Source organism: Protopterus annectens, chromosome 4.part0 (genome assembly GCF_019279795.1).
Source record: "Protopterus annectens isolate FY-2018-M chromosome 4.part0, PAN1.0, whole genome shotgun sequence".
NCBI lineage: Eukaryota > Metazoa > Chordata > Ceratodontiformes > Protopteridae > Protopterus > Protopterus annectens.
The window spans coordinates 755,891,117-755,917,968 of NC_056733.1; the positions used below are offsets into that span (position 1 = coordinate 755,891,117).

General features: G+C 38.7%; 1 protein-coding gene across 1 annotated transcript in view; it reads left to right on the forward strand.

Moving 5' to 3' along the window:
* Positions 1-26,852, forward strand: part of ZDHHC8 (zinc finger DHHC-type palmitoyltransferase 8) — a 1,092,273-nt gene that overhangs the window by 713,541 nt on the left and 351,880 nt on the right. Inside the window, exon 2 of the mRNA XM_044068712.1 lies at positions 13,272-13,393. Within this exon, the coding sequence (XP_043924647.1) occupies positions 13,272-13,393 (122 nt within the window). The remainder of the gene's footprint in view (positions 1-13,271; positions 13,394-26,852) is intronic.

The following is a 26,852-nucleotide window of genomic DNA, read 5'->3' on the forward strand; positions in this document are numbered from 1 at the left end:
TGAGATCGGGAGGTATTTTAGAAATTGCGCCAGGTCTGCAGACCCCAGGCAGCCAAGCATGTCCACAATTAAACACTTCAGAGAACAGAGAATACTAGGACATTGTACCTCATGCTGTCAGTTTATTATGTTGATGCAGCCCTGGTAATACCTTGTAGCAGAGATTGGATTTGCCAGGGGGGGATAGATTAGCAGTAGCTCCTGGCTCTTGCACAAGCTTTCACATGAACTTGGATGAGGATCGGCACCAGAGTCCTTAATACTGTGTGCTTCTGTACACATTTCACGGGCAGGCAAATTGTTTCATATGCCATTGGTGTCCTGATTCATGTCTATGAATTACAGTATTGGTCACCAGTTTACAGAACATACTGTGCAGAAACGGATTAATAAAACTGTACCCTGGAATTCAAGAACATAGTGTACATAGTTGAAACCAAGTGTGAAAATATTGTACATTCTTGTCTGAGGGTGTACAAAGAGGATGCAGTTGTAACGACAGCCTTATAGTAGATGTGGTATGTGGAAATTTCTACTGATTATTAGAAAGATTGCTTGGATAAAGAGAGATTAAGTTGCAGACAGTAATTATGGGCAGAACTGAAACTTTTCTGAAAGTGAAGCATGCATCTTCAGAATGCATACTGCAGAACATGGACTGCTGCCTTCCTAAACCTGATCTTGAATGCTTGACTAGGGAATGGAAAGCCACTGCTACAACAATGGTAACATTCTCTGTCTTTCAGTGGTACATATGGCACAGGAATACAGATGGTGTCTGCTGGTTCTGTCCTGCACTGTGGTCTAACACTCTATCAGAACAGTTAGATTCACTCTGAACTGGAGCAAATCTGCTAGAGAGAGACACAGCTTGGTTGCTTATTGGCTTCCTCCAAATCAGCCTGTTTGTGCAGTCAGGTATCTGTGCTTCTCATTTTTTTTTTTGTTTTGCTTTTTCTTCTTTTAATGTGTATCTATGTATGTATGTATGTATATACACATATACATGCGCACACACAATTCCAAAGGCTTATTTTATAATTTTAGTTGCCAATAAATGCTATTACATACCATTCCACAAAGAAAACTTTTTTACCTTTTTTCCTCTGTCAACTTAGTTAGTTCTTCTTTCGGCTTTTCCCGGTTAGGGGTCGCCACAACAGAACTCCAGTCCGCTAATGATTGCCAGTAGATTTTTACGGTGCCGAGGTACTAGCCCGACACCCAACCTTCAACGAAGGCACACCCATTCACGCATGTCTTTTGAACACCACTCGACCGCGAGGAGGACATGCAGACTCCACACACAAGGCGTTCCAGCCGAGAATTGAACAGGAGAACCTCTTGCTGTGAGGCGACAATGCTACCGCTGCACCACCGTGGCTTACCTCTGTCAACTTAGTGAACTATCATAATAAAAAGGTTGCTACCCTTTAACTGGAATAAGAGAACTATAGATGTAATATTCTTTTAAAAATCATCTTTAATGATTCTATTTTGGAAAATATTAATATAATCGATATCAATCACTTCAAAATTTGGTTTAGCTAATACAATGTGTTAACAGTTGAAAAGTGAGAAAAAAAGACAGATGTTATTACTTGATAGTTTACCTTTTTATTTTCTATTCCTCACTAAACATTGAGTCATCACTCTTTTCCACCAGTATCTGTCAACAAAGGGAGGGGGAACTATGAGAGCAGTGAGTTGCTTCTGCCATATGGCATGCGTTAAGAGAGTTTTGGTTGCTCCTAAGTTCCCCTTAGAAGTTGTCTATCACAATGCGAAAGTAAGACCTGCAGTGGTGTGTACATGGTTCTACACATCATACCAATCCCAGTTCTGACTTATTAATGAACTGTTTCCTGTGGTAAGGGTAAAAGATTTGAATCCTTCCACCTTCATTTGCCTGTTGTGTGACCATGAGCAAGTCACAGAACCAGATAGTGCTTTGGGGCAATTTGAGAATTTGAGCTAGGTGGTCTCCTGGGCTATATGCTTAGTAACTACCTATGAATCTATGAAACTATAGTGCTGCATACTGCTTGACAGGGGCAGATGTCCATCTGCATCCAAGTTGCTGCTTGCAGTATCACCTTGTCACCATTAGTTTGGTTCAGACTCCCTCCCTCCTGGATAGGTACACCAACATGTGCTGACCACCATTGTCCTCCCTGCTGACTACTTCATTGCCTGGGCTCTTTAGTGGAGACCAGGCTCCAATCTAGGTTTCATTCCTTTGCACACCAGAGGTGACTTATCATTTGGTAATTTCTGAGGTGGGCTTTTCCTTTACTGACCTCCATTATGTGTTACTAACTCAAGTAAAACCTTAGATAATATAACAACAATTTATTAGCAAACTGACATTCCAGAAAACAAATCAACATTAATTTTGTGAGGGTTTTGTTTCTTTTGCTGCTGTCAGACTGCATTTCTTTGGGTCTATATCACTTCAGCGAACCGTCACGTCAACGAACGGCATTTTATTGGAAATGCTGTTCATCCAATTCCCCCCATGTGGGGGGAGTGCGTTCCTTACACCCACATTAATTATAAATACCAACTCCAAGATCACACTACAGTGGAGAAAGGTCAAATTTCCCAATCCTCACTGTACCGTGATCTCAGTATGAACAGTTCAACTAATGGCATGTTCGATGTAATTCCACTGAAAATGCCATTCGATGAACTAATTTTTCGCTGAACTGATATGGACTCCATTTATTCAGTGTTTATATTACAGAAGGGGAAGGAAGAAATAAAACCATTTTAAGATGTTCAACAAGAGTTTTGTGAGGACTTGAAATTATGGTTAGCATTAACCGTATCTTATTCCATGATCTATACTCAGTGTGTCAGAAGACCTCCCGTCTTTATCTGGAGTCGTAACATCAAAAAGCCTTCTGAAAAGAACACTCCATCATCCAATGTTATTAACTTCAGTATCATCTAGATGTTGTTTAGTGCTTAGCCTTCAGCACCTTCCCATTTCTTGGTTTCAAAAAGTTTCCTTACCACAGATTATGAAGGTCCCAACATTCTCCCATATTCAAATATGATATTGTTTCAAAACCGCTAAACAGTAATATTCTGCAAGTTTTAGGGCTGGTTGCTGCACACAATTTTACATCACGAGATTGACTTGCTAATTGTCAGCAAAAAAGGCCCTAAACCACTGAAGTGAAACTACTTATCCAAAAAATAATTGTTGGAAAACTCTTTTAAGTGAAGATAAGGGAGGAGTTTTTACTACAGTGCTGCCTAAACAAACTGGTTGTTGTTGTATCTTTCAGCTTTTCCCGGTTAGGGGGTCACCACAGCGGAACTCCGATCTGCTAATGATTGGCAGTAGATTTTTACGTACCGCGTTGCCAGCCCTGACGTACAACCTTCAACGAAGGTACGCCCATTCACGCACGTTTCCACACAGAAGGCACTTTAGCTGAGAATCGAACAGGACAACGTCTTACTGTGAGGCGACAACGCTACCGCAGCACCACCACCACTGGTAAATACCCTAATTGTTGGCCACAGAAGTTGTGCTTTTGGTTAATTACAAAGTTAAAGAAAGTAAGAAACCTACAGCCAGCTTTTTTGTTTTAATTAACTCTCTGAAATGGCAGTTTTCCATTGGTCATGATAGAGCAAAGCTGATCACTCATTTTACAGGGTGTGAAAGTAAAGGGACAGTATAAAATTGTTAGTACAACACATTGATAGAGTTATGTTATGATTGTTATATAACATAAAAGTTCAACACTAAAAGAAAGAAGTAAAGGATATGCAAATAGCACAGGTTCACTTTGTTGAACCTGAATGTGACATTGTGTGCCACCAAGTCACAGATGACTACAGCACTGAGGAGTGTGGCTTCACTATAAACGTACTGATAGTTGTATTTAGTCCTATGTAGAGCATGGAGAAAATATACTACTTTGTCTCATGCAAGGATTATTGTTTGAATATTACTGATCAAGGGAGCAGCAGTACAACAGAATTAAGGAAATGTAATGCAGGAACACATTTGTGCCCAGTAAAAGGAAATAAATACAACACTAATTCAAGAATAGAAAGTTGTCCCTGTTTTACAAGAGTATGACAGGAAAGTGATGCATAGTAAGGGCAGAAATAATATAACCTGAGTCATAAAAGGAAAACGCTTTTTTTTAAAAAAAAATAAAAAAAATAAAAAGGGGGACTACTTTTGAGCGAATACAGTACATTTCTAGGTCTGCCACATTTAAGGTTAATTACACATTTCTGACAGACCAAACCAGTGACAGTAGCCCATGTTGGCAGATATAAGGGAGCACACATGCATTGACAGGGTGAGTAGAAGGCCATTGCAGTGACATAATTGCTCACCCCACCACCAAAGGCAGGGTTAAGCCAAAATAAAGAAAGGCTGTCATCACTTGGATGTTAGCTAATAAGAGCGCAAAGCTCCCTCATGGCTGTCCCCTCAGACTTGTTAGTATCCTAGAGTGAAGGCTTGATGGTCAGCAGCTACTGGAGCAAAAATGAAACAAAATACAGATCTCACAGCAGTCAGTGAAGAATAGCAAGAGTAGTTTGCCTGTTCCTCAAATGGTCTCTGAAGTAGGAGCTGTCAGTTTCAAATGATCAGACAAGACTTGTATAGTCGATGCATCTTTGACACCTGTGGAAGAGTGTGGGGTCTATCAGTACTGGCAGGATTACAAATTGTCAGCCTAAGAAAACATTGTAATTTAGCTACTTTTTTGCTTTATAACTACCATCTAGCAGTAGTTGACCAAATGAGGAAAATTCAGGGTAAAAATGAAAATAGGTTTGACATGCTGTGTATGTTGCCTGAGACTCTCTCTACTGAGTTAGAAACATCTCACTTACCTTATTTCTTGTGTCTAACATGACTCATATAAGGTAACTTGAAATGGATTTTGGGAACCAGAAGAATGTATAAAGTAAGTTTACATAAGTATGGCAGGCTCTGTGATGATCTTTTTGTGGATATTATCGTAAAATATTATTAGAAACACTAAGAGTGATTTCATTGCAGTGAAATAGCATAGAATAACAAGATTTAATGAAAAAATATACTTTGAGTTTAAAAATAGTTTTCTTTTAATGAAAGATGAATTAAAAAGGGAAAGGGAAGGTGGCCAGAGCAAACAAAGTCTGCTGAAAATATGTTACAGAGACAGCGTACATTTCAACTGTCCATATTTTTGCAGGATGTCCACATTTTTGCCTCATATTTTTGGTCTGTTCTTCATAAAAGTTGTGGTTTTCTGACAAAAGATTGAGGGTGAAAACCACTAAACATGACAGACGTTTGTTTCAGACTTCATATCTGTTTGAAAATGTATGCTATTGCAAAAGCTGTTGTTTTAGCAACTTTCTAAGATTGTAAGAGCAATATTTAAAATCTGTCCCTCATTTTGGGCTTTGATTCCCCTAGACCTCGCTGTATAGCAGTCTTGCATGAAGAGTAGGCAACAGGCAGAAAAACAAAGAAAAAAACTGTTCACTCTTAGCAATTACACCTGAATGCACACATATCTTGTCTGTAATTTATTATCATATTAAGTCATTCATGACTTTCTCTGTGTTTGAAAGAAACAGACTAAATATGTAGGGGGTAGAGTTTGTGTAATACAGAGAATATTTTGCACTGTAAAATTTGGGAATTCAGTTTTTGGACTTCTGAGTTTCCCACTTCTCACAAAATTCATTCTGTTCAAAGAAAACTGCAGACTTGTCTCACACTTTATGTAACTTTGGTAAAATAAAAAGAAAACCACAAGTGATAATGGAGCACTGTATCACACGAAATGAACTTTAATCCACTGGTTTAGTGATTTCAGCCCAAGAATTAGGCCTTCATCAGAACAAAGTGTTAAAAAACTGTCTCATTTTTATACCATCATCAATACACATCACACCAATCAAATCTCATTTTACTTAAACTTAATGTAAAAACTGTTTAAAATGTGTTTAAATAAAGCATACATTTCTAACAAACATATAAACTAATTACATTTGTTGTAATAAGCTTTTCTTTTCAACACAGCTTTATAGCTGACACCATTGTTAAGCCCTGGTGCCCTGCATGCATCTAATAAAACCTGCCATTTAAACTCTCTAAAATCTAGTTCCCCATCTCTGTCTCCATTAAAACCCAATGGAACATGATCTATAACTGCAAAAAGAAACTTAACACTGTTATTGCTACTCATACAGTTTAAAGTGTGCTTGTAAAGAGCATTGTCTAAATTTTTCTTTTTGATGGCATAATAGTGTTCATACATTCTGTTTTTAAGTTGCCTATTGGTTTTCCCAATATAGAATGAAGATCAAGTGGAGCATTTTGCCATGTGTACCACAAATGTAGATTTACGATTAAAAATGCCTGGAACGTGCCACATCTTGCTCTGAGTTGCAACATTAAAATCTGCTCCCTCTGAAATGTATTTACAAAAATTGCAACTTTTGCATTTAAAAGTACCTATGTTGCCTTGAGGCTTTTTTCTTTGTCCACTTTCTAACATTTCTTTGAAATTCCTTCCTCTTGTGTTAACAAACATGTGGGCTTCTCCTACTACCATTGGAAGATCACTATTTGAAACTAATATTCTCCAGTTGTTGGACACTATGTTTTTTAATTTCTTTACTGTCTAAGGTAAAGGTTAACAACATGGACGTTACCCAATCCTTCTTGTTTCGTCTGTTTCCACTAAGCCCCTCCCTTTCACTTGTACTAATAATGTCTTGGACTATTTTAGAAGGGTACCCTCTGTTTTTAAATCTAGAATGCAATTCCTGCACTAACAAATCTAACTGTGCTTCATCACTTGTAAGTCTCTTAGGCCTTACGAACTGCCCCTTTATAATGTTATATTTCACATAAGTGGGATGCATACTAGAGTAACTCAAAAGACCATTGCTTGCCACATTCTTACAACTGATTCAGGACCCCAAAAAATCTTTTCCTTCCTCTTTAATAACTTCTAAATCTAAGAAACATATCTTACAATTATCCCAGCTACCAGTAAAATGCAGAAAAGTGGTGCTATTATTCATGTCTACAATGAAATGTAAGAGCTCAGTTGATGTGCCTCTCCAAATAAAAAACAAATCATCAATAAAACGATAATAACTCACAATTTTCTGTCTGTTGGTAAACTTGGACATAATGTTGTTTTCCCAGTAAGCCAGAACTAAGTTGGCATAATTGGGAGCCATCCTGGCACCCATCGCCACCCCCTTTGATTGCAAAAAATGTTCGTTGTCAAACATGAAGTAATTGTATGAAACATTATCCATACATTCCAACATGAATCTGCACTCTTCTAATTCATATTCTCCACTGTTGATTAACAAATTCCCAACCCACTCTAACCCCACGTCATGAGAAATGCAGGTGTATAAAGATGCCACATCAACTGTCACCAACAAATCACCAGCTTCAACCTTAATTTTATTGATTTTACTTAAAAAATCAAAACAATCCCTAATAAAGGAGTCTGTCTTCTGCACTATCTCAAGCAAAGTTCTATCTATAAACTTGGAACATGGCTCTAACTTTGATGCTGGTGAAGAAACTATGGACCTATAAAGGGGGACAGTGCCCATCCTTATGTATCTTTGGAATACCAAAGAGGTGCCCTATCCTGGGTTTGTCTATTACAAAAAACTCATACATGTTTCTAGAAATCAAACCTTCTGATAAGGCTTCAAAAAGCCAAGAATCTATTCTTTTATACACTTTTAGGACATCACGTTTGGAAACCTTTTTATACGCAGTTTCATCTGCTAATAATAATTGCATTCCCTTCACATAATCATCAGAATTTACTATGACCATTGAACCCCCTTTGTCTGCACGCATGACCCTGATGGAAATATCATTCTTAATGGAGATGAAAATCATTTGCTGTTCCACTGTCATATTATAAAATTTTCTCTTGCTTCTTTTGTTTAACAAATCCCTAATTTCTATTTCACACAGTTCCTCAAATGCTTTTAATACAGGGTTGAAGGGTGGGTTAAAAGTGCTAGGTGTAACAAAATCACCCTTTTGCTTACCTTCTTGATTCCTCATTAACAACTTTAAGTTCAGTTTTCTGTTATATGCTTTTAAATTAACAACAGTGTCCACAATGTCTGCTCTTCTGGAGGGCACAAAATTAAAACCTGTAATTTTACAGTACAAGATATTTCTTGCATCAGTGGATTACAGATGACTGCATATTCCATCTGCATCTGGACAGGTAGATAGTAGACAGATAAATATGAAATATGTGAGATGTGCGGCTGTGTGACAAGGAGAGTTATAGCCCTGACCTTTTATTATATTGCTGATTATCCTGTGTTTTAATAGAGGCTTGGGTGCTCGAAGAACAGACCTTGTGAATGTGAGTGCTTGAAGAACAGACCTTGTGAATGTGAGTGAACATCTAATGCTGTCTTACGTATACAGTGGGGCATTCTGACTGGCGAGTTACCAACATGCAAGCAGGGGCTTGAGCAACACCAAGCTAGATCGTGTTTGAATATATTGCCAGGCCAGTGACGATACCTTCAGTAGCAGTGCAGGTGTGGTAGCAAGCATGGTTCTAGTATGAAATACAGACTTCCTAAAAGTCAGCATTCCAAAAGATCGAAAAAATGTTGTTTTTTTGGCAGGGGGCAAGCTCCCCACACCCCTTGAACTTGCATTTAACAACTCCACAGTCGAACCAACTTGAAGGGAGAAATCTTCTTAAAGACGTGAATTATTGCTGGTGTACAATTAGAAACCACACTGGCAATGACTTCTTATGAGAAACAGCATTTGATGTTATGCCATTCATCTTTTTATTTTTTTTATACTACTGACGCTTGAGTAATGACTAGGGGAGCCACCATACACTTATGAGGGAAAGGAGTTGCATTTGTTAAATTGCTGTTTATTTTTTTTACCTTCCTTCCTACAAATGAGAAGTATAGCCAGCTATGTGAAGCTTACTTGTTCCACTACATCTGGTTTCTTTATAAAGGAAAAGAAATATCATTACTTAAAGTTATTCTGAATGAGTCCTACAAAGCCACCACAATCAGAAAAGGCTTCATATTTCTAATCAACAATGATGTATAAATCAACAGAATTTATAGTTTAGTTTCCTTTCTGGAAATGGTGCAACAGTTAGCATTGCGACCTCACTGCAAGAGGTTTGATTCTTAGCTGGCGTACCTTCTGTGTGGAGTCTGCATGACTTCCCTGCGGTCGTGCAGGTTTTCTCTGGGTGCTCCGGTTTCCTCCTACATCCCAAAGACATGCTGCAGCTGAATTGGACACTCTAAACTAGCCCTAGGTGCGAGTGTGTGCATGTGTGTGCCTTCTGTGAAAGGATGGGTGCTGGGCTAGCAACTCAACACCATAAAACTCCACTGCCAATTATTCTGCAGACCGTTGTTCCGCTGTCGCAACCCCTAACGGGAAAAGCCAATTTGAGAAGATTTCCACTGCCCCAGTTACCCTTGGCTTTGTTTGAATTTCTTGCAGTAAGAAGCTGAGAGGTATGGATGACAGCCTTTTGCTTGTGTTCAGTAAGTGAGTTGACATGTATGCTGTTGGTGTTGTAGCCGTCACCCCTCTGAGACAGAGCCACCACTCGCTTTAGTCAGCATTTTTTTTGCATGTGAGTCACAGTTCGTCGAAAGAAAAAGCTGTTTCTCATTGTATCACTTCTGCTCACTCCAGTATCATGCAAGGGAGCATACATAAATGTTTTCAGTTCTGACTGTGATAGTTTCCGTAAGGACCTGTTAATTTTGGTCTAACCAGTAATATATCCTAGAGCCATTTCTTGTGATATAAATTCATGCAGAGTGTAACAACCACATCTTGGTACCTTTGACTTGCTTCATAATGTTTTAGCTGTGATATTTACTGTGTATGGTTTCTCAACATTTCCTGGTCAGTGTATAAGGGTGTGTTATTGTAAACAGCCCCCACAATACAATAGCATTTTCCAAACCCAGTTTACAATGGGTCTTTCTTAAATAATGCATCATCTTAATCACAGGCTGTCTTGTAAAAGTTAGATTTATTAGAAGGTTTACACTAAATTGCTGCACCAATATCTGTACATTTTACATAGTGAACTAGTGTTCTCAGGCCACTCAACGTAGTGTATGTTAAACTACTGTAATGATAACAGAATGCACAGTAACGATGCACATGTAATAATAAAAAAGTCAGATGAGTATAGAAACATTGCGCTGTGCTTCTAAAAGGAAAGTGTTTATAACTATCAAAAGTGTGACAAAGATATAAGACTTAAATATTTGGAGTCTTTAACAGCAGCATCAGAACTGTGAGACATTTATATTCTGGGTGATGTCATATTCATTGAAAACCAAAAGAAGATGAACTATAAAAAACCAAACACTAAATATCATTATAGCAAACAGAATAATTGTTTTCACCTTTAAAGCAAATGGCTGTAAAACAACAAAGGAACTTACATTAACTCACCGTTAATAAAACATGCTATAAATATAAAAAAGGGCTGCAGAGCAAAGTTAAATAAGTCATCAGTGCAAGATGCTGGTCATGTTTCAAACTTCTAGAGTGTATCTTTCAAACTTCATTATCATTTAGTTTGATCTAATTAAATAAAATAAATCCAGAAGTGATAACATCGATGAATGTCATCCACAGCTGATGTGACTTTGGTTTGCCAGCTGAAAGGCTGTGATCCAAAACACAGAATCAGACTAGTGATCCATCATAAAGCTGTCCTATAGCTTCGGAAGCATCATGTCATATGTCTAATCACAGTTATTCAGGTGAGGACTAAATGATACACAAAGTATGAACGTGGAAGTAGGTAAAGTAGTATCAAATGTCTGGCTTCACCCTCCTAGTGCAGCAACACTCACATTGCACACCGCAGTCAAATTGTGGCACAAACAAGTTTGATGTCCTGAACAACATGCAGTTACTATGGATCCAGTAGAACCAAGGATATCAAATTTCACTGTTGGAATATTGGATTACTTATAAGTGTACGAGCGTACGCAGGGAAGTTGTTTTTTAACATCTTTCAGTGTCCATAGGATGCAAGGTCCATGCTTACTGCTTCATGAAAAACACTTGGAAGATGGTTTTCCACTACTGTGCCTCCACACGGCCCACATTACCTAAAAACTGCAAGCTGCAAAAATCAAAATATGCAGATTTGTACTCCTTGCTGACCAAAGAAGATATCATTATGATTTTTTAAAAGATTTCATTTGGCTACACATTAGAAGCAGGGGCAGCCTTCTATGCACTTTGATATTTAAAACATTATAACTTGATTATTGCCCCTTTGGGGAAAAAAAAAACAAACATCCCCCTACAGAACAAAAGTATTCACTTTGAAGTAGTTAAGATGACATTCCTTCACTAGCCAGACCAAAATTTAGTGCCATAGGAGAAACGGCCTTCTTTAGATGATGACCTACACAGTGGAATCTCCTGTCAAATGATAAAAAAAACTCACAAACATTTAAAAAATTTAAGAATTCCTGCATAAAGAAACCAAATGTACGCGAGTCCGAGATACTAACTAATTTATCTCTCCTTACTGTATGGTGGTACACTCCTAAAATTTTAATTTTAAACCTCATCAAAATAATTGCAATCGAAATGTTGCATTCTGTCTGAGTTGTATGTACTGTATATTTGAAATTACATTGCAGTTTGCTGCTCCTTCTTTGCTTCTTATATGTATAGCAACTTAAAAATGCTTCCTGGTTGGTGCTCTTACTTGCATGTATATTCTTTATTGTCTTTGCATCATATTGATTAACTGTTGGTGTCACCATTGTCACTGTTGTATGGATGTCTGTATGACTGAAAAGAACCAGTAGATCCACTTACTTAACTGGTAAACAAATGGTAAGCAAGTAAGTAAATAAGTTAAACCATTAAATAATGGCAGAATACCAATATGGTGATCATTATTCAGTGTATCTGACAGAGTGAGTAGTCAAAATAATCTGGCAGCCAGTGACTGCTATTTTGGGCTGGGGGTGACTGAATGAGTGAATGGGCTTCAGGACTAATGGATAAGGTAAGGGACCTTTACAATTATGGTTTCCTTGACAGTGGTTAAGTGTAAAATGGACAAGCTTGTTGATTGCCATTTCTGACACAGAATGCATGTGTGTTAGCTTTATTTCTGTCACAGTGCTCAGCTCTATTTCTGTTGCAGTGATCATAGTGATTCATTGTTTTTTGATTTTTTTCCGACTTCTATGCTGTTGTGCTACCATGGAGTTAGTATATTTATTTAAATAATGCTGGTGTGGAAGAATCAAGGGACCTATGCCTTGCAGAAAATGTTTTTTTTTTTTTTAAACATCAAGATGAAGTGGTTAGGTTCTTCCAACTACACCTTTACCCAGAGGTAGCCTGATGTTTTGCAGTGAAACCTTTAGTTGTCAGTTAGTATTACTGAGATAATGTCACCTATTAATGCTACTTGAGTCTTCAGCAAGGTTAAAAGGTTGTCATTTCTTATACCTAATGCAAGTTCTGGTCATCGGTTTCCTTGAACAGATCATGTTCACAAGTAACATCTTTCAAACCTTTTCCCAGTACCATCTAACTTTTTTTAAGTTCAATGCCAGCATATACACTATTATGAGTTTTGCTTTGATGTGTACTAATGAACTTTCCAGTCAATGTTCTGTTAGGGTTGGGGAGTATACTGTAGAGCCTATATTTCTTGGGCTGCCTCTTTTATGAGAACTATTTATAGCAAAGCATGCTAGTACATGGCATTTGATTTCATTAAGTGTCAACTTCTTTTACTTCTGTGGTTTATTCCAGACATATCGGCATTTTATCTGTTATTTTTTTGCTAGGCAGATTATCAAAAAAAATGGTGTAGATGAGATCTTTAAGAAGAAGCCTATCCTCCTGCTTCTGGAACGGGAAGCTTGCTTCACAGTTTCTAAGTTGATGACAACAGAATGAAGGTTGGTCCTGTAATATGTAGACTGGAGCCTAAAATAACAGATGTACTTGGGGTGTGTGCATCACAATGCAGGGGAATGTGGGCACTGAGCAAATAGGAAAGTGTCACATACATGTAGAAGAAAGAGAGCAAAAAAAATTAGTGAAAATACCTGCAGTTTTTTAACTTAAGGATTATTTCTTTTTTCTGGGAACACAGTCTTTGTTCTTGGATAATGAAAGTCAGATGTACTGTGTCCTTCAAACTAATTTTGGTTTGTCTCCCTCACAGGTGCCCTTGGCTAACAAAAGCAGTCTCTGCTGCAGTCCCCGTGTACAATGGGCTTATGTTTGTGTTCGTCCTGGCTAACTTTAGCATGGCTACATTCATGGACCCAGGAATATTTCCAAGAGGTAAGAAAAAGGTTACATAAAATAGAATACTTTATTCCCAAGCTGCATATCTTCTAAATTTAGAAGATGTATGTTTTGGTTGATCTTTGGTATATTGAAAATTGCAAATGATGAATGTGAGACTAGTTCTCGACTGAAATACAAGCACATGAACACAGCTGAAGATTTCTGCCAATTGTAATCCTTGCACTGTACAACAGGCAGTTTCTTTAAATGCACCAAATGCTTTTAGGAAGGCTGTTAAATTGTTTTACCTCCCTGTATATATGTGCCATCATGCCTCTGTGTTGCACATGCTCATTAGGCATTGCCATCATTGCTACCCATTGTTGGAGCCTCATGGAGCCTTAAATGATTTTACATTTGGTAAGTTGTGTCTACATTGACAGTTCTGGCACTGAGTTTCCCTGAATAATGATTAAGTGAAGATTTATGCAGCTCCATCTGATGCGCATTACATAGTGCTGTGTTTTTGCTAGCAAAACATGTTTCCCACCTGAAATGACATTATGTAGCTAAGACTACCTCCCATCATGCAATGGGTTAATTATTACAGTGACTGAGCCGCCCCATGGACATAGAGGGATAAAGCCCCAACTCTGGCCCAGGTGACCCGGATTTGATTAGAGGTTCAGGTGATTGACGGAGTGGCAGGGATAGATGGGCATGCCCCTCCTAGGTTTGAAGGTGCTCATTGATGATGCTGCCTATGGGAAGGCATAGTCCAAAGAGGGAAGTTACCCTTGGTTGTAGTTAAGCATGTGGGGAGAAGTGAATGGGTGTTGCACTTAAACACCCCGTCCATTAGAAGCAAAGATATCCAAGCCCCCCAGGATGCTCTTAAGAGCCACAACTGGCCTTCGCAATGTTGCGGTAAGTTTGGGGGTAAGAGATTAGCTGCTAGACCAAATGTGGACATGAGACACTGGGCAGCTTGGTGGGTAGGATGAAGTACGAGGGGGATAAAAGAAAAAAAAATGTGCTGTATCTATATATATATATATATATATATATATATATATATATATATATATATATATATATATGAGAGGGAGAGAGATTATACTGTAACTGATTTGCTGATGATATCTATCAGCATATCAAAAATGTCCTTTCAAGAAGCTTTTGGCGTTGTGCTCTACACAAAAACAGCATTGAACAATATGCTGTGTTCTGTGTGTGCATGTGCGTGTGCTTGTGGTTGCATGCACACACACACACTCATGCACATGTGAGCACAGATCTGTGTATGGAGGAGTGGAGTTCATAACTTAGTTTCATGCTAATTAGGTGGTAAAAGAATTATCTGCTGGAGGTCATAGTACAAGGAACTTAATGCTACATATTCTTTGTAGTTGTACATGGAAAGTGCAGAAGCCCAACCATTTTCTTATTTTCATTTTGTCACAACTTGAGGATACATTTTCTGAAATGAACGCCTTAATGGTCTGATGCCCAGCATTTCATATTGCAAACTGGTTCATTGCACAGTTGGTCATTATTTAAAAATAAAGCTTTGTCTTGTCCCTCCCTTGTTTTTCTCTTTTTTTTTATTTATACTTAAGACTTACAAACATGTACATTTTTCCTGCCATAACAAAAATAATATATAGTAATAGTAAAACATAAACTTAATCATAGTTTGCCAGATATACTGAGAAGTCTCAAAAAGGACTTTATAAAATATTAGAACACTAACCTAACTGTACACAATATGTGCAAGGTATATCATATTCAAATTCTTAAGATATGAACCAAAGTATTTAATTTTTCATCTCAGACTGGAATTCCAGTTCCTTTTCTTGTTGCTGTTGTACTATAGAACCATGTTTCTATATATTATGTAACAACAATGTTAATTTTGACTAGAATTTATAGTTGATCACAGAACAATTTGTTCTTTTTAAAAATACTGCTGATTTCTGTATCATATACCAGGTTTGCTAAATTCATGTAGTCTGTAAATGTAGTAGAGCTGGGCTTTGTCCAAGTTCTTGTATTTTTTCTGACTACTGCTAAAATACAATAGGGGAGATGTAAATAACTAAGGATCAGGATATTTTGTTAGCATAAATTTGTTCATAGGGCTTGTACTCATGCCTCCCATCTCTCCTGTATTTCTCAGACTGTCCACATTTTTGCCTCATATTTTCATCTATTCATCATAACATTTGTGTTTTTTTCTTGCAAATTGCTAAAGATTGACGTAATTAAATAATTACAGACATTTGAATTTCAGATTTCATCGCCTTCAGCAAATACATGCTATTGTAAAACCTGTTATTCTAGCAACTTTCTAAGTTTGTCGGGTAAATATTAGAAATCTAACCACGACTTTTGGACTTTTGACCAACTGACCCCCATTATTTTTGGCTTTGTACAGAATTCTTGCACTAAAAGCTTGAGTGGTATGCTTGCACAGATGACTGAAAAATCATGCCAAAAATTGGATACAAACAGTAATTTAAAATTGCTTCCAATCTACTTTTACATCCATTTTATTCTGATCACAGATTTGTGAGGTGATTACAAATGAGTCAGTACCGGGGGGTAGAGAAACTATTTTTTAAAACAGCCTGCTTAAAAAACTTTAAATATTATTAATTTGTGATAGCATAAATGTGTTATTTTTGAAAATAATTAGTTAAGTGACCACGTTTTATCGCCAGTTTCTTTTTACATTTTGTTCTAATAAATATTTGTAATATTACATAAAACTTTTCATTGGATGATATGAAGCATTTCTCTGAATACAGAGGCTGTAACCCAGGTTTTAACGTCTAACATATACCCATGGTTCTGGTTTTCAGATTTTGGTGTGATTTCTAAAAGTAGGTATTGGTTTATTTGATTATCAAAGAAAAGAGGTGAATATCATATTTATTTTCCTAAGGAGAGATTTATTTGGTGGCAAATAAATGTTTCTGTTACCATAATTACTTTATGTAATATAATCATCACTGTAATGTGCCTTCAGAAGTATAAAGAAAACAGTTTATTCCATTTGGAAATATTTATGCTAAAGTTTTCTATAATATGATCACAATTAGTCTGAATAATGTTATTGAGATTATTTTCTAATGCATTTCCAAGGTACTTCAAATGATTAAAATGCTAATTATTTTTAAACACCTTTATTAAATGATCACTTAAGACATAGGCACTCATACATTGATAGAAAAGAAAACCATATTAACATTTTTTTATTTACAAATAGTATGCATTGCATACGTTTTCATTCCTTTATAACAATTGTCATTCAGTCTAACATTAAATTGCTCGGTACCTGCATTCCTTTGAACTTTACTCCTTCTCTTGGAGATTATATTGTATGTATTGTTCCCACACATTCCATTTATTTGCATACAATGTGCTCCTTCACCTTTCTAAAGATCCCATTTCCAGTTCTTTCATCTCTTTTTACAATATTCAATACTTTAAATTTGATTGATTTAGAATTTTATTTCCATTTTCTAGTAATTGTTTTTTTGGCAGCTAGCAGAATTAACTTCATAAGCCCATACTATGTTTAGGTAATTTGGATCTTGTTTCCCAGATCAGAAGAATCATTTCTTAAGTTACAGACATTTACTCACCAAATATTTCAGACATAGTACTCGAGTCTATGTCTTGATCTAGTAACATTGTTTTGACTTTATCATTACATTTAAGGCTAGAAATATTTACTAAAATCAGTTCATGAAGTTTCCAAATGTGCTATTGAAGTTTGTATACTAGTTAATGTCAGTAGGATATCATAAGCAAATAACAGTTTTTTTGAATTGCATTTATCTTTTCTGAAATAATTGTCATTATTTTATTTTATTGTACTTGCAAATAGTTCCATGGCTAGTGCAAATAAAAATGAGGGTAAATGACTTCCCTGTTTAATTCATTTTCTTGTGTTTAAAGTAGGAGCCAATTTATACATGGAAGTAATGTTGTTGTGTCTTTCGGCTTTTCCCAGTTAGGGGTCGCCACAGCGGAACTCCAGTCCGCTAATGATTGGCAGTAGATTTTTATGTACTCGTTGCCGGGCCTAACGCACAGCCTTCAATGAAGGAACGCCCATTCACGCATGTCGCTACACAGAAGACGGTCTAACTGAGAATCGAATGGGCAACGTCTAACTGTGAGGCGACAACGCTACCGCAGCACCGCCACCACAGCCGTTATACATGTATTGGAATTATTATATAACACATTTGATTCTGGGAAACCAAAAGTCTTCAAAACTTTAAACAAATGCCAGTTTTAAAAGTCAAATCCTATATTAGTCAAGGTATAACGGCTGTTTTAATAGACATTGTAGACCCCCCAAAAAAAAAAACTGTCTGGTCTTCATCTGTCAAATAAGGCGTAGAATATTTAGTGCTACACTTCTTGTATGGGCATGGAATATGTAAGGAGTGTTTGAGCAGAAATTCAAAGAATAAAACTGTAATTTTAATGTTACAAGACTGAAGATGTCAATAAAGATTCACCTGTAAGGATGTTCTTCATGTTTCAGTGTTGCAATCATCACATTTGGTGTATCTGCCTGCAGGTAGCCCTCAGCCAGCCTGAATACCAGAGTCTTCGTATTTCTGCGTCGGATGCTGTCTCTTCTTCCATGAAGTCAGGGGTATAAAATATGCAGCCAACGCCATTACATCAGTCTTTATTGCCGTGCGGTGCCCAAAACAGAAGCATTTCGCAAGTGCCGGTCAACCGTCTCCTGAAATTTTCATTTTCGAGTTTCAGACCCAAAGTTTTCAAAAAAGATAAGTACCCCATTGGGGATTCTTTTTCTTGCTCTAACCGATGTCAGTAAACATTAACAATTGTCTTACCTGTGGAAAGCAAATACCTCATAGAGATTGTCATTCGTACTGTATCCCCTGTTTAGGCCCAGACCATGACATCCCTTGCTGTCAGTTTTGTGCCTTGTTCAATGCCCGAACTATTCATCATTGGGCTATTTTTTCAGCCAATTACTTTCGTACTTGATCTATGTACTCCAAAATGGCTTCATTAAGCCATCCGACTACCGATCTTCCAAAAAAAGTAAGGATAAAGACAGAGACAGACCACATAGGTCCAAAACTGCTGACAGTGCTTCCGTTAAGCTAGTCTCCAGTCCGCTGGTACTCAGTGAGGCACTTTCACAGCCCCTGATACCCACTACTTCAGATTCGCAGGCCTCTACTGAGACCCATTCGGAGTCTGGTATGCCGCGAGATGCTTCTACGACTGTGGAACCTGTGGATATCTCTACCTTGGATGGGTCCGGAGCCGCTGTGTAGGCACCGGCTCCTGAGGGTGTATTCAGGTCTACATACGTTCATATTAAACCAACGCCATCATTTTCATCCAGGCCAAAAACTCGCACTACACCTAGAAAACCGACAACCAAACCGCAGGCACAGGCCCATATGCCTCAAAAACAAATGCTTAGAATGGCTGAAGACCTTATTACCTTAATTAGGGGAAGCCAGCCTTCCCCCTCTAAGAGACCTAGAACTGATTTTCTTTCTGATTCTTCTGGTCAGGAATCTGATATTTCTGCTCCTTCTGATTACCAGGATTTGCCCTTATCTACTTATGAGGATTCTGATGCAGAGGATTCCATTCCCTCTGCTTCCCCTCCAGAGGATCTTTTTTTCGGTGAAACCTTGCATACTCTTAGGGAGCATTTCCGCTGGGAAAGCCAGGATTACTCTGAGTCCAAAAAGAGACTTAGGGAATTCTTACTCCTGCCTCAACACAGGCCTTTAGCTATCCCTCCTGTTCTGGACATTGTAGATGATGCTTTCTTGGAATCTAGCCTTACACCAGGCACTTTACCTCCAGCTCTCAGAAAGGCTGACATGTACTACAGAGTACCGGACTCTCACAATTTCCTCTTCAAGAATCCTTCTGCGGATCCAGAGACCATTTCCCAAGGGCCAAAAGGCATTAAGGCTACTGCTGCCAAAAATCCTACCCCTTCTGATAGAGATTCTGGAGCCATAGACAGATAGGGTAAGAAGGTGTACACTTCTGCTACTTTTGCCATTAGGGCTTTAAATTGCCACTTTCATATGTTATAGTATCAGCAGCATATTATGGGACTACTTAAACAGAAAATTATGTTGATTCCTAACTGTGCTGAACACAAACAATTGCAAGATTTAATGCATTCTGTAGAACAAGTTGCTAAACATACTTTGCAATGTGGATTTGACGCTTTAGAAGCACCTTGTAGGGCTGCTGTCACTGGGTCTGTACTTAGAAGGTATGCTTGGCTTAAGGAACAAAACTTGCCAGATCATGTTAAAGCTAAATTACTGGATGCTTCCTTAAACCAAGACCGCCTTTTTGGCAACAAAGCAGAAGTCCTCAAAAGGATGGAGGAAAAAGCTAAATCTATGCAAACTGTTAAAGATTTCCTACAAGTACAGCCTCCCAGATTCATGAGGCATTGGCCTTCAAAAAACTGGTCCTTTCCAGTCCCTTCCAGGCCTTTTCAGTCCAAACCAAGGAACAGCAGACCACCTAGACTACAGTCTCAGGCTACACACAGACCTAAGCAGTGGGGGGCTCCCACTTCCAAAGCAGGGAGTAGTAAGCCATCCCCCTACAGAAAAATGGCACAATGACTTAACATTAACTCTTCCAAGCCCTGCTCAACTACCTGCTCCCTTAGGAGGAAAGCTCTCCCTGCATGCAAAAAATTGGGAACTCATTACCCAGGACAAATGGGTTTTGAACATAGTCTCCCAAGGATACAGTTTCCACTTCCACACACTACTAACCCCAAATGGTTGGCCAGACCTACCCCCAAATCAGTGGGCGGTGTCCCAACAGCAGGTTCTCTCTCTTCTCGGTATCAGGGCTATTCAACCTGTTCCAGCAGAACAAAGGGGACAAGGTTTTTATTCAAGACTTGTTCTGGTACCCAGAAAAGACAACTCCTGGCATCCTATCCTGGACCTCTCTATTCTCAACACCTTTCTGGTAGTTCCAAAATTCAAAATGCTAGCTCTTCAACAGCTTCTTCCTATATTAGCCAAGGATGCCTGGCTGATAACCCTAGACTTAAAGGAAGCTTACCTACACATCCCAATAAGGGAATCTTGCAGGAAATACCTACGCTTCAGGTCAGGCTCCATGCACTATCAGTTCTCTGCACTTCCCTTTGGCTTATCTGCTGCGCCCAGGGTATTTACAAATTGTCTAGCTCCAACCATTGCATTTTGCAGGCAGAGAAATATTCAAATTTACCCTTACTTGGACAATTGTCTGATTCAGGCAGAAAGCCAGGACTTGCTATTACAACACCTGGCATTTGCAAAGAAACTTCTAACCTCACTGGGGTACACCATCAACGAAAAGAAATCTCACCTAGTACCCTGCCAACAGATTGTATTCCTGGGAGCAAGCTTGAACACAACTTCCCAGATGACATTCCTCACTCTGGAAAAACAAGTTTATTTGACAACCTACTTCAAACTATTGGCCACAAAACCCCAGCTATCTGCAAGGAAAATACTGCAAGCCCTGGGGTTCATGGCCTCTGGCATTCTACTAATTCCATAGGCAAGACTGCATATGCGGAAACTCCAATGGTATCTAAAAAGCCTATGGTGTTAACATTCTCAGGACCTGGAAACAATGATTTCTATTATTCCTTGTATGAAGACAAGAGTTCCTTTGGTGGGCAGAGGCCTGCTACCACAACAAGGGACTCCCTTTCACCCTACCCCCTGCTGCCCAAACCCTAACAACAGACGCATCAGACTATGCATGGGGGGCTCACATGGCAGGGCAGTGCATTCAGGTCAAATGCTCTGATAGCCTTCAAAGACTGTATTCTTCCAGGACAGCTATTGGTAAAGACAGACAACACTACAGTTATGTGGTGCATAAACAAGCAGGGGGGAACCCACTCGTAACCTCTCTGCTGACTAGCCATGGCTCTGTGGAACACAGCCTTGAGCTACCAAGTACACCTTCAAGCTCAATTCCTGCCAGGCAAACTAAATTCACTGGCAGACGACTTAAGCAGAAATCTCATGGACCCACACGAATGGAAATTAGAACCCAAAATATTCAACCTCTTGAACAAATGGGGGATTCCAGAGGTAGACCTGTTTGCCTTCCCTCAGAACTACCAATTGAACAAATTCTGCACAAGAACTCCCCACAGTCAAGCTTGGAAAGTGGATGCCCTGTCCTTTACCTGGGAAAGCCTCTCAGTTTATGCCATTCCCCCTCTGCCTCTCCTCTCGAAGGTTCTACTAAAGATCAAAAGGGACAAGCCAAGGACAGTACTGATTGCACCAGACTGGCCACACCAGCACTGGTACCCCCTCTTGCGCAGTATGACACTGCTGCAACCATGGGACCTGCCTCAGACCCTTTCCCTGCTGCCCCAGCAGACGGGCCAGATTCTGCACCCTCAGCTTCAAACCCTGAACCTTGCAGCCTGGCTAATTCTTTGAGTTCTCCTCTAGCATCCCTCAGTAAGCAGGTGCTGGATGTCATTCTGGAGGCAAGGAAGCCTAGTACTAGAAAATCCTTTGCTGAAAAGTGGAAAAGATACTGTTCCTGGAGCCAGGGTCAGGGGATGGTGCCCAGCTTACCTCATATTCTACAGTACGTAACAGAAATGCTCCACAGGGGCTTATCCTTCTCGTCAATTAAAATTCATGCCTCTGCCATTTCAGCACATTATAATACTGAGCCACCCCTCTTCTCTCACCCCTTGCTAAAACAATTCCTTAGAGGGGCGAAAATTTAAGATCCCCCCAGGAGAGCTTCCACTCCAGCCTGGGACCTTAACTTTGTATTGGAAAAGCTCACTCTCCCTCCCTTTGAGACAGCTGGAACAGCAGAGTTGAAATTCCTTTCTTGGAAAACAGCCTTCCTTCTAGCCATCACTTCAGCAAGGAGAGTGTCTGAATTACAGGCCCACATGGCAGTGGAACCCTTCATTATCTTCCATGTGGACAGGGTTTCCCTCAGGACTAATCCTTCCTTTATGCCCAAGGTGATGTCTAGTGTGGCCCTAAATCAGTCCATTCATTTGCCTACTTTTTTCCCTAATCCACAAAACAAAGGTGAACGAATACTGCAATCTCTGGACGTGCACAGACAACTTAGATTTTACTTGGACAGGACTAAGCCTCTCAGAAAATCTGAACAGCTGCTAGTTGGCTTTGCTGCAGGGGCAGAGGGGAAGGCCATTTCAAAACAAACCATTTCCAAATGGATAGCCCATTGCATTCATTTCTGCTACAAGCACCATGGAAAACCTACCCCACAGGAGATAAGATCACATTCCACCAGGACTGCATCTACCTCTGCGGCTTTTCTCAGAGGAGTCCCTGCCAGGGACATCCTAGAAGATGTTACCTGGAGCTCTGTACATACCTTCACCAAGGATTGCCACTTGCCTATCTTTTCTAAATCCAGAGCTGGATTTGCCACTGCAGTTTTGCAGGGCTTGATAGTTGGCCCTAATGCTCTTTAACTTCCTCCTCCCTTCCTTAGCTTTGGGAATCAACAGAAATATGATGACTGCAGTAGTGAAACACGAAGAACATAGTACAGTTGTGTACACTTACCATAAATGTAGATGTTCGAGTGTATTCACTCTTGCAGTCCTGGTTACCCCCCCTCCAGCCCCTTGACTTCTCTTGGCTCTACCTTTCCTTCTTGTTTGGTATATTTATTTTTTCTGGTGTATTTGCTTTTTGATGGGGGTGTACCACACCATATAATTGCTTCCTATTGTGGGGACACCTGACATCTGGGGCAAGAAAAACTGATGTAATGGCGTCGGCTGCATGGTTTATACCCCTGACGACCTGACGTCATGGAAGAAGAGACAGCATCCGACACAGAAATCTGGAATTCAGACTAGCTGAGGGCTACCTGCAGGCAGATAACCCAAATGTGATGACTGCAACAGTGAATACACTTGAACATCTACATTTATGGTAAGTGTAAACAACTGTACGTTTTGGTGGTGGTTACAAAAAAGCAAACAATGTAATTCTTGCAGTTTGTACCTGCCACAAAGTCAGGTGAATCCTGGGCAAAGGAGGACTGTCTTGGAATTTGCAATGAGACCTTGCTGACTAAAAAAGGCAAAGGGCAGGATAGAGGAAGAGAGATTCAAGACATTGATGTCATAACTGCACAAGTTTAATACCAATTTATTGGATTACTTCAAATGAATGGAAAAACATGAAAGTGACATTAAGTTGTCAGTTGTCAGTCTAATTGGTGGGTTTGATAGGCCCATGAAGGAGGTGAAACACAGAATAACCATCTCTGAAGCAATATTAAGGATATACAAGATAGAATCATGGGTAATAGCTTACATTTCACAGGTAGTCCTGCAAATTCTGAGAAGGTGAATTGTAGAGAATTCATTAAAGACATGTTAGTGGGGTGGACTAGTATGCTGAGAGAAGAGATGGGAATTAAGAGAGGCAATAATGTTTTTTCTTCTCCTGCAGTCACTCTGGGTGAAAGTTCCTAGACTTCTCATGATTCACTTCCACATCTTTGAACTTAAACGATTTTCTCAAGAAAAAGAAACAAAGGTATTGGAAGCAAGAATGCTGAGTAATCATGAGTAATCGGCTAAAACAAGGCAAAAGAGAGCAGAGTTTCATAATGCAGTGAAGCTAAACAAGGGAAAGAATTTTAAATTCAAACTGTTGCATCCAACCTGCCTCAGAGTGAACTTTCCTGAGTAACAGTTACCTTTTCCCGCTCCAGGCACTGCTTCATGAGGGCTTGTTGTAGATGGTAGGTATTGCAAAGCAAGACTCTTCAGTTTCATCAACTGAGAAGGAAAATAATGGACATTTTCATGGTCTTTAAGAAAAGGATTTTAGAAAGGATGAAAACGTGTTTTTCCAGTGAATCACAACAGAAGTAATACAGAAAGGTCCTTCTCAAGACTGCAAGGTTATGGCAGTGAATACTGACCTAAGATGCTGAAAGTATTACTTGAATGGCTTTTAGATGGCCAGACAATTTTGTTCTACCAAAGGTCGGTGCTTAACCGTTAAAGAACTGGATATGCAAATTACTAAGAACTCACAGTTTTCATTATAAGTACAAATTTCCTTCTGTACAAAGTAGCGTGTATTATTTTGGTGTATGACATACCAGATATAAAACTTTTTTGATATACTTATGCTTCTCTTTTAAGATTCAATTCTATATAGCCTGTCTTCACTACTGATAGCAGTTAAGAGGAACATCCTGTAAGAAAGAAACTGTTGCCACCATCTGCATGTCTGGGTAAGCAGAGGAAACTCTTGTTTTAGTAAACTGAGGAAATGTTTAAAGGAACATTATAGGACTGAACTGAAAATAAGAAGCAGAATTAACCAAAGTGAAACAGTATGTTTAAGAAAGAACAGTGTCATTCTGTGTAACAGCGAATGTATGAGATAAATGTGGAATTCCATGACTCTAAGAGACGTAACACATGAGAATAATGGGTCTGTAATTTTATAAGATTATTTCATGTTGTGGGAAAAAGAGTTTTGGCCATATTTAGACTATTTATCATCTGGGTCTCAGCATTTAACTCAAGGAATGAAATATTTAAAAAAGTAAGACACAGATATGGCAGTTACTGGAAGGGATGGAGGAGGTATTGGAATGGATAAATTGTACATTAAGACAATATAGCTGGATTCCTTTAACTCCTGGCCGCAACTAAGGCTGCTGTGTACATTCATCCAGAATCTCTGTTCTGTTATAGAAAGGTTGTCTCCAGCTTGGAGGTGTACTAGAGAAAATGTAAAACGTGTTGCTGCTTTTGAAGGTTTGCACAAATTATTTATTATTGTTTTCCTGACTTGGATTACTTGGTACTTTACAAGTTTTATACTGTTATGATGCAAGAAATGCACTTCACAATGTTTACAAATGATGCATCAGAAGATAAAATGTTATACATAATTTTGAATGAAGCACCAGAGTGTAACTTGTTTAAAAGTAAAGGGTTTGAAACCATAGAGGGAAAATCATATGATCTGCTGTATGATAAGTAATGTTTGCATTTTTATTGTAGATTGCAAAAGGCATGATGAGTTTATCAAATTCTGTAAGAAAAATCCAAGATGTTTGTGTACATTGGGAAAACTAGGCTTCTGTACTACTGAAAAAATATATATATGAATCTACTTCATAACGCTGACTTACCATTATGTCAACTTTTATAACAGTGAGACCAAAGTGTTGAATATTTAAAGTCACAAACTCCCGCAGCATCCATATTTTTTCACTGAGAAAGTTACCACTTGGCCACCAGCAATAAAATTAGAAACTTAAACAAATTAACCACCCCACACCCTGCTTAACTAATTATACCAACTCCAAGATCGCACTACAGTGGAGAAAAGGGCAAAGTTCACCATGGTGGCCGAGTGGTTACTTTCCCAGAAGGAAAATATGATGTTCTGGGAGTTAATGATTTTAAACATTCAACATTGTGGTCTCAATGTTATGAAAGTCGATGAAATGGTAAGTCGACATTATGAAGGGGCTCCATATATGAAAAAAATTTGAATGGCACTATATATTTGAAAGTAGTGACCCTTGGGTGTAAAATAGGAATTTGATCACAGGCACCATCAGGAGGTCAAAGGGGTATTTCTGTACTGTTGCAAAGAAATACGGCTTTTGAGTTGCTGAACTTACAGAAAAAAAACTGTAGATATATATTAGTAAGACAGAGGCCAGAGAGCAAGATTATACATGATTACAAATCTGTATAACCTACCGGGAATTGCTAAGCAAACTATAGCAAGATGGAGGTTTTCTGGGCAATTGACTCGAACACTGGTCTACAGCTCACTGGGTACCTGTATTAGAGTGATTGATTTTATAAATATACTACACTAATGAGGATAACAGATACAAATGAGACATTAATACTTTCTAGATATATACATGTTTCTCATACACAAACAAGTCATAATCAAGAACCAACAAAGGCATGATCAGCAAGGAGCACATATTTCTTATTGAGAGTTTGCATACCTATCCTGTTTCGTTACTGGATCATCCTCAGTTGTTCATGAGAGAGCATGTGAAGAAGTTCAAAAGAAACTGAAGAGTTGATTTGTATTTTCTGTCAAAGGAAACAATTTAAAAACAGATTGGATTTGTTTTTAGACATCAGCGATGAACTTTCCACACAGCAGGTGAGTTAGATACTAGAAGAGTGGGATATACATAAAAAACTCTAAGGAATTTTGCAGATGAGAAAAGTCAATTTGTAGATTTCAAAAGTGGCCAGGTTATATGCAGAGTTACTGAAGGCGCAGGAAGAAATGATTCATAAGAAGAAAGAGGCAGAATGAAGTGTGAAGTTCTAGGGTAATATAGATAAAATGCTAGGTTACAAGATAGGCCAAGCTAAAAGAACTCTTAGAATGTTAGATTTTGAAGTAACAAATGG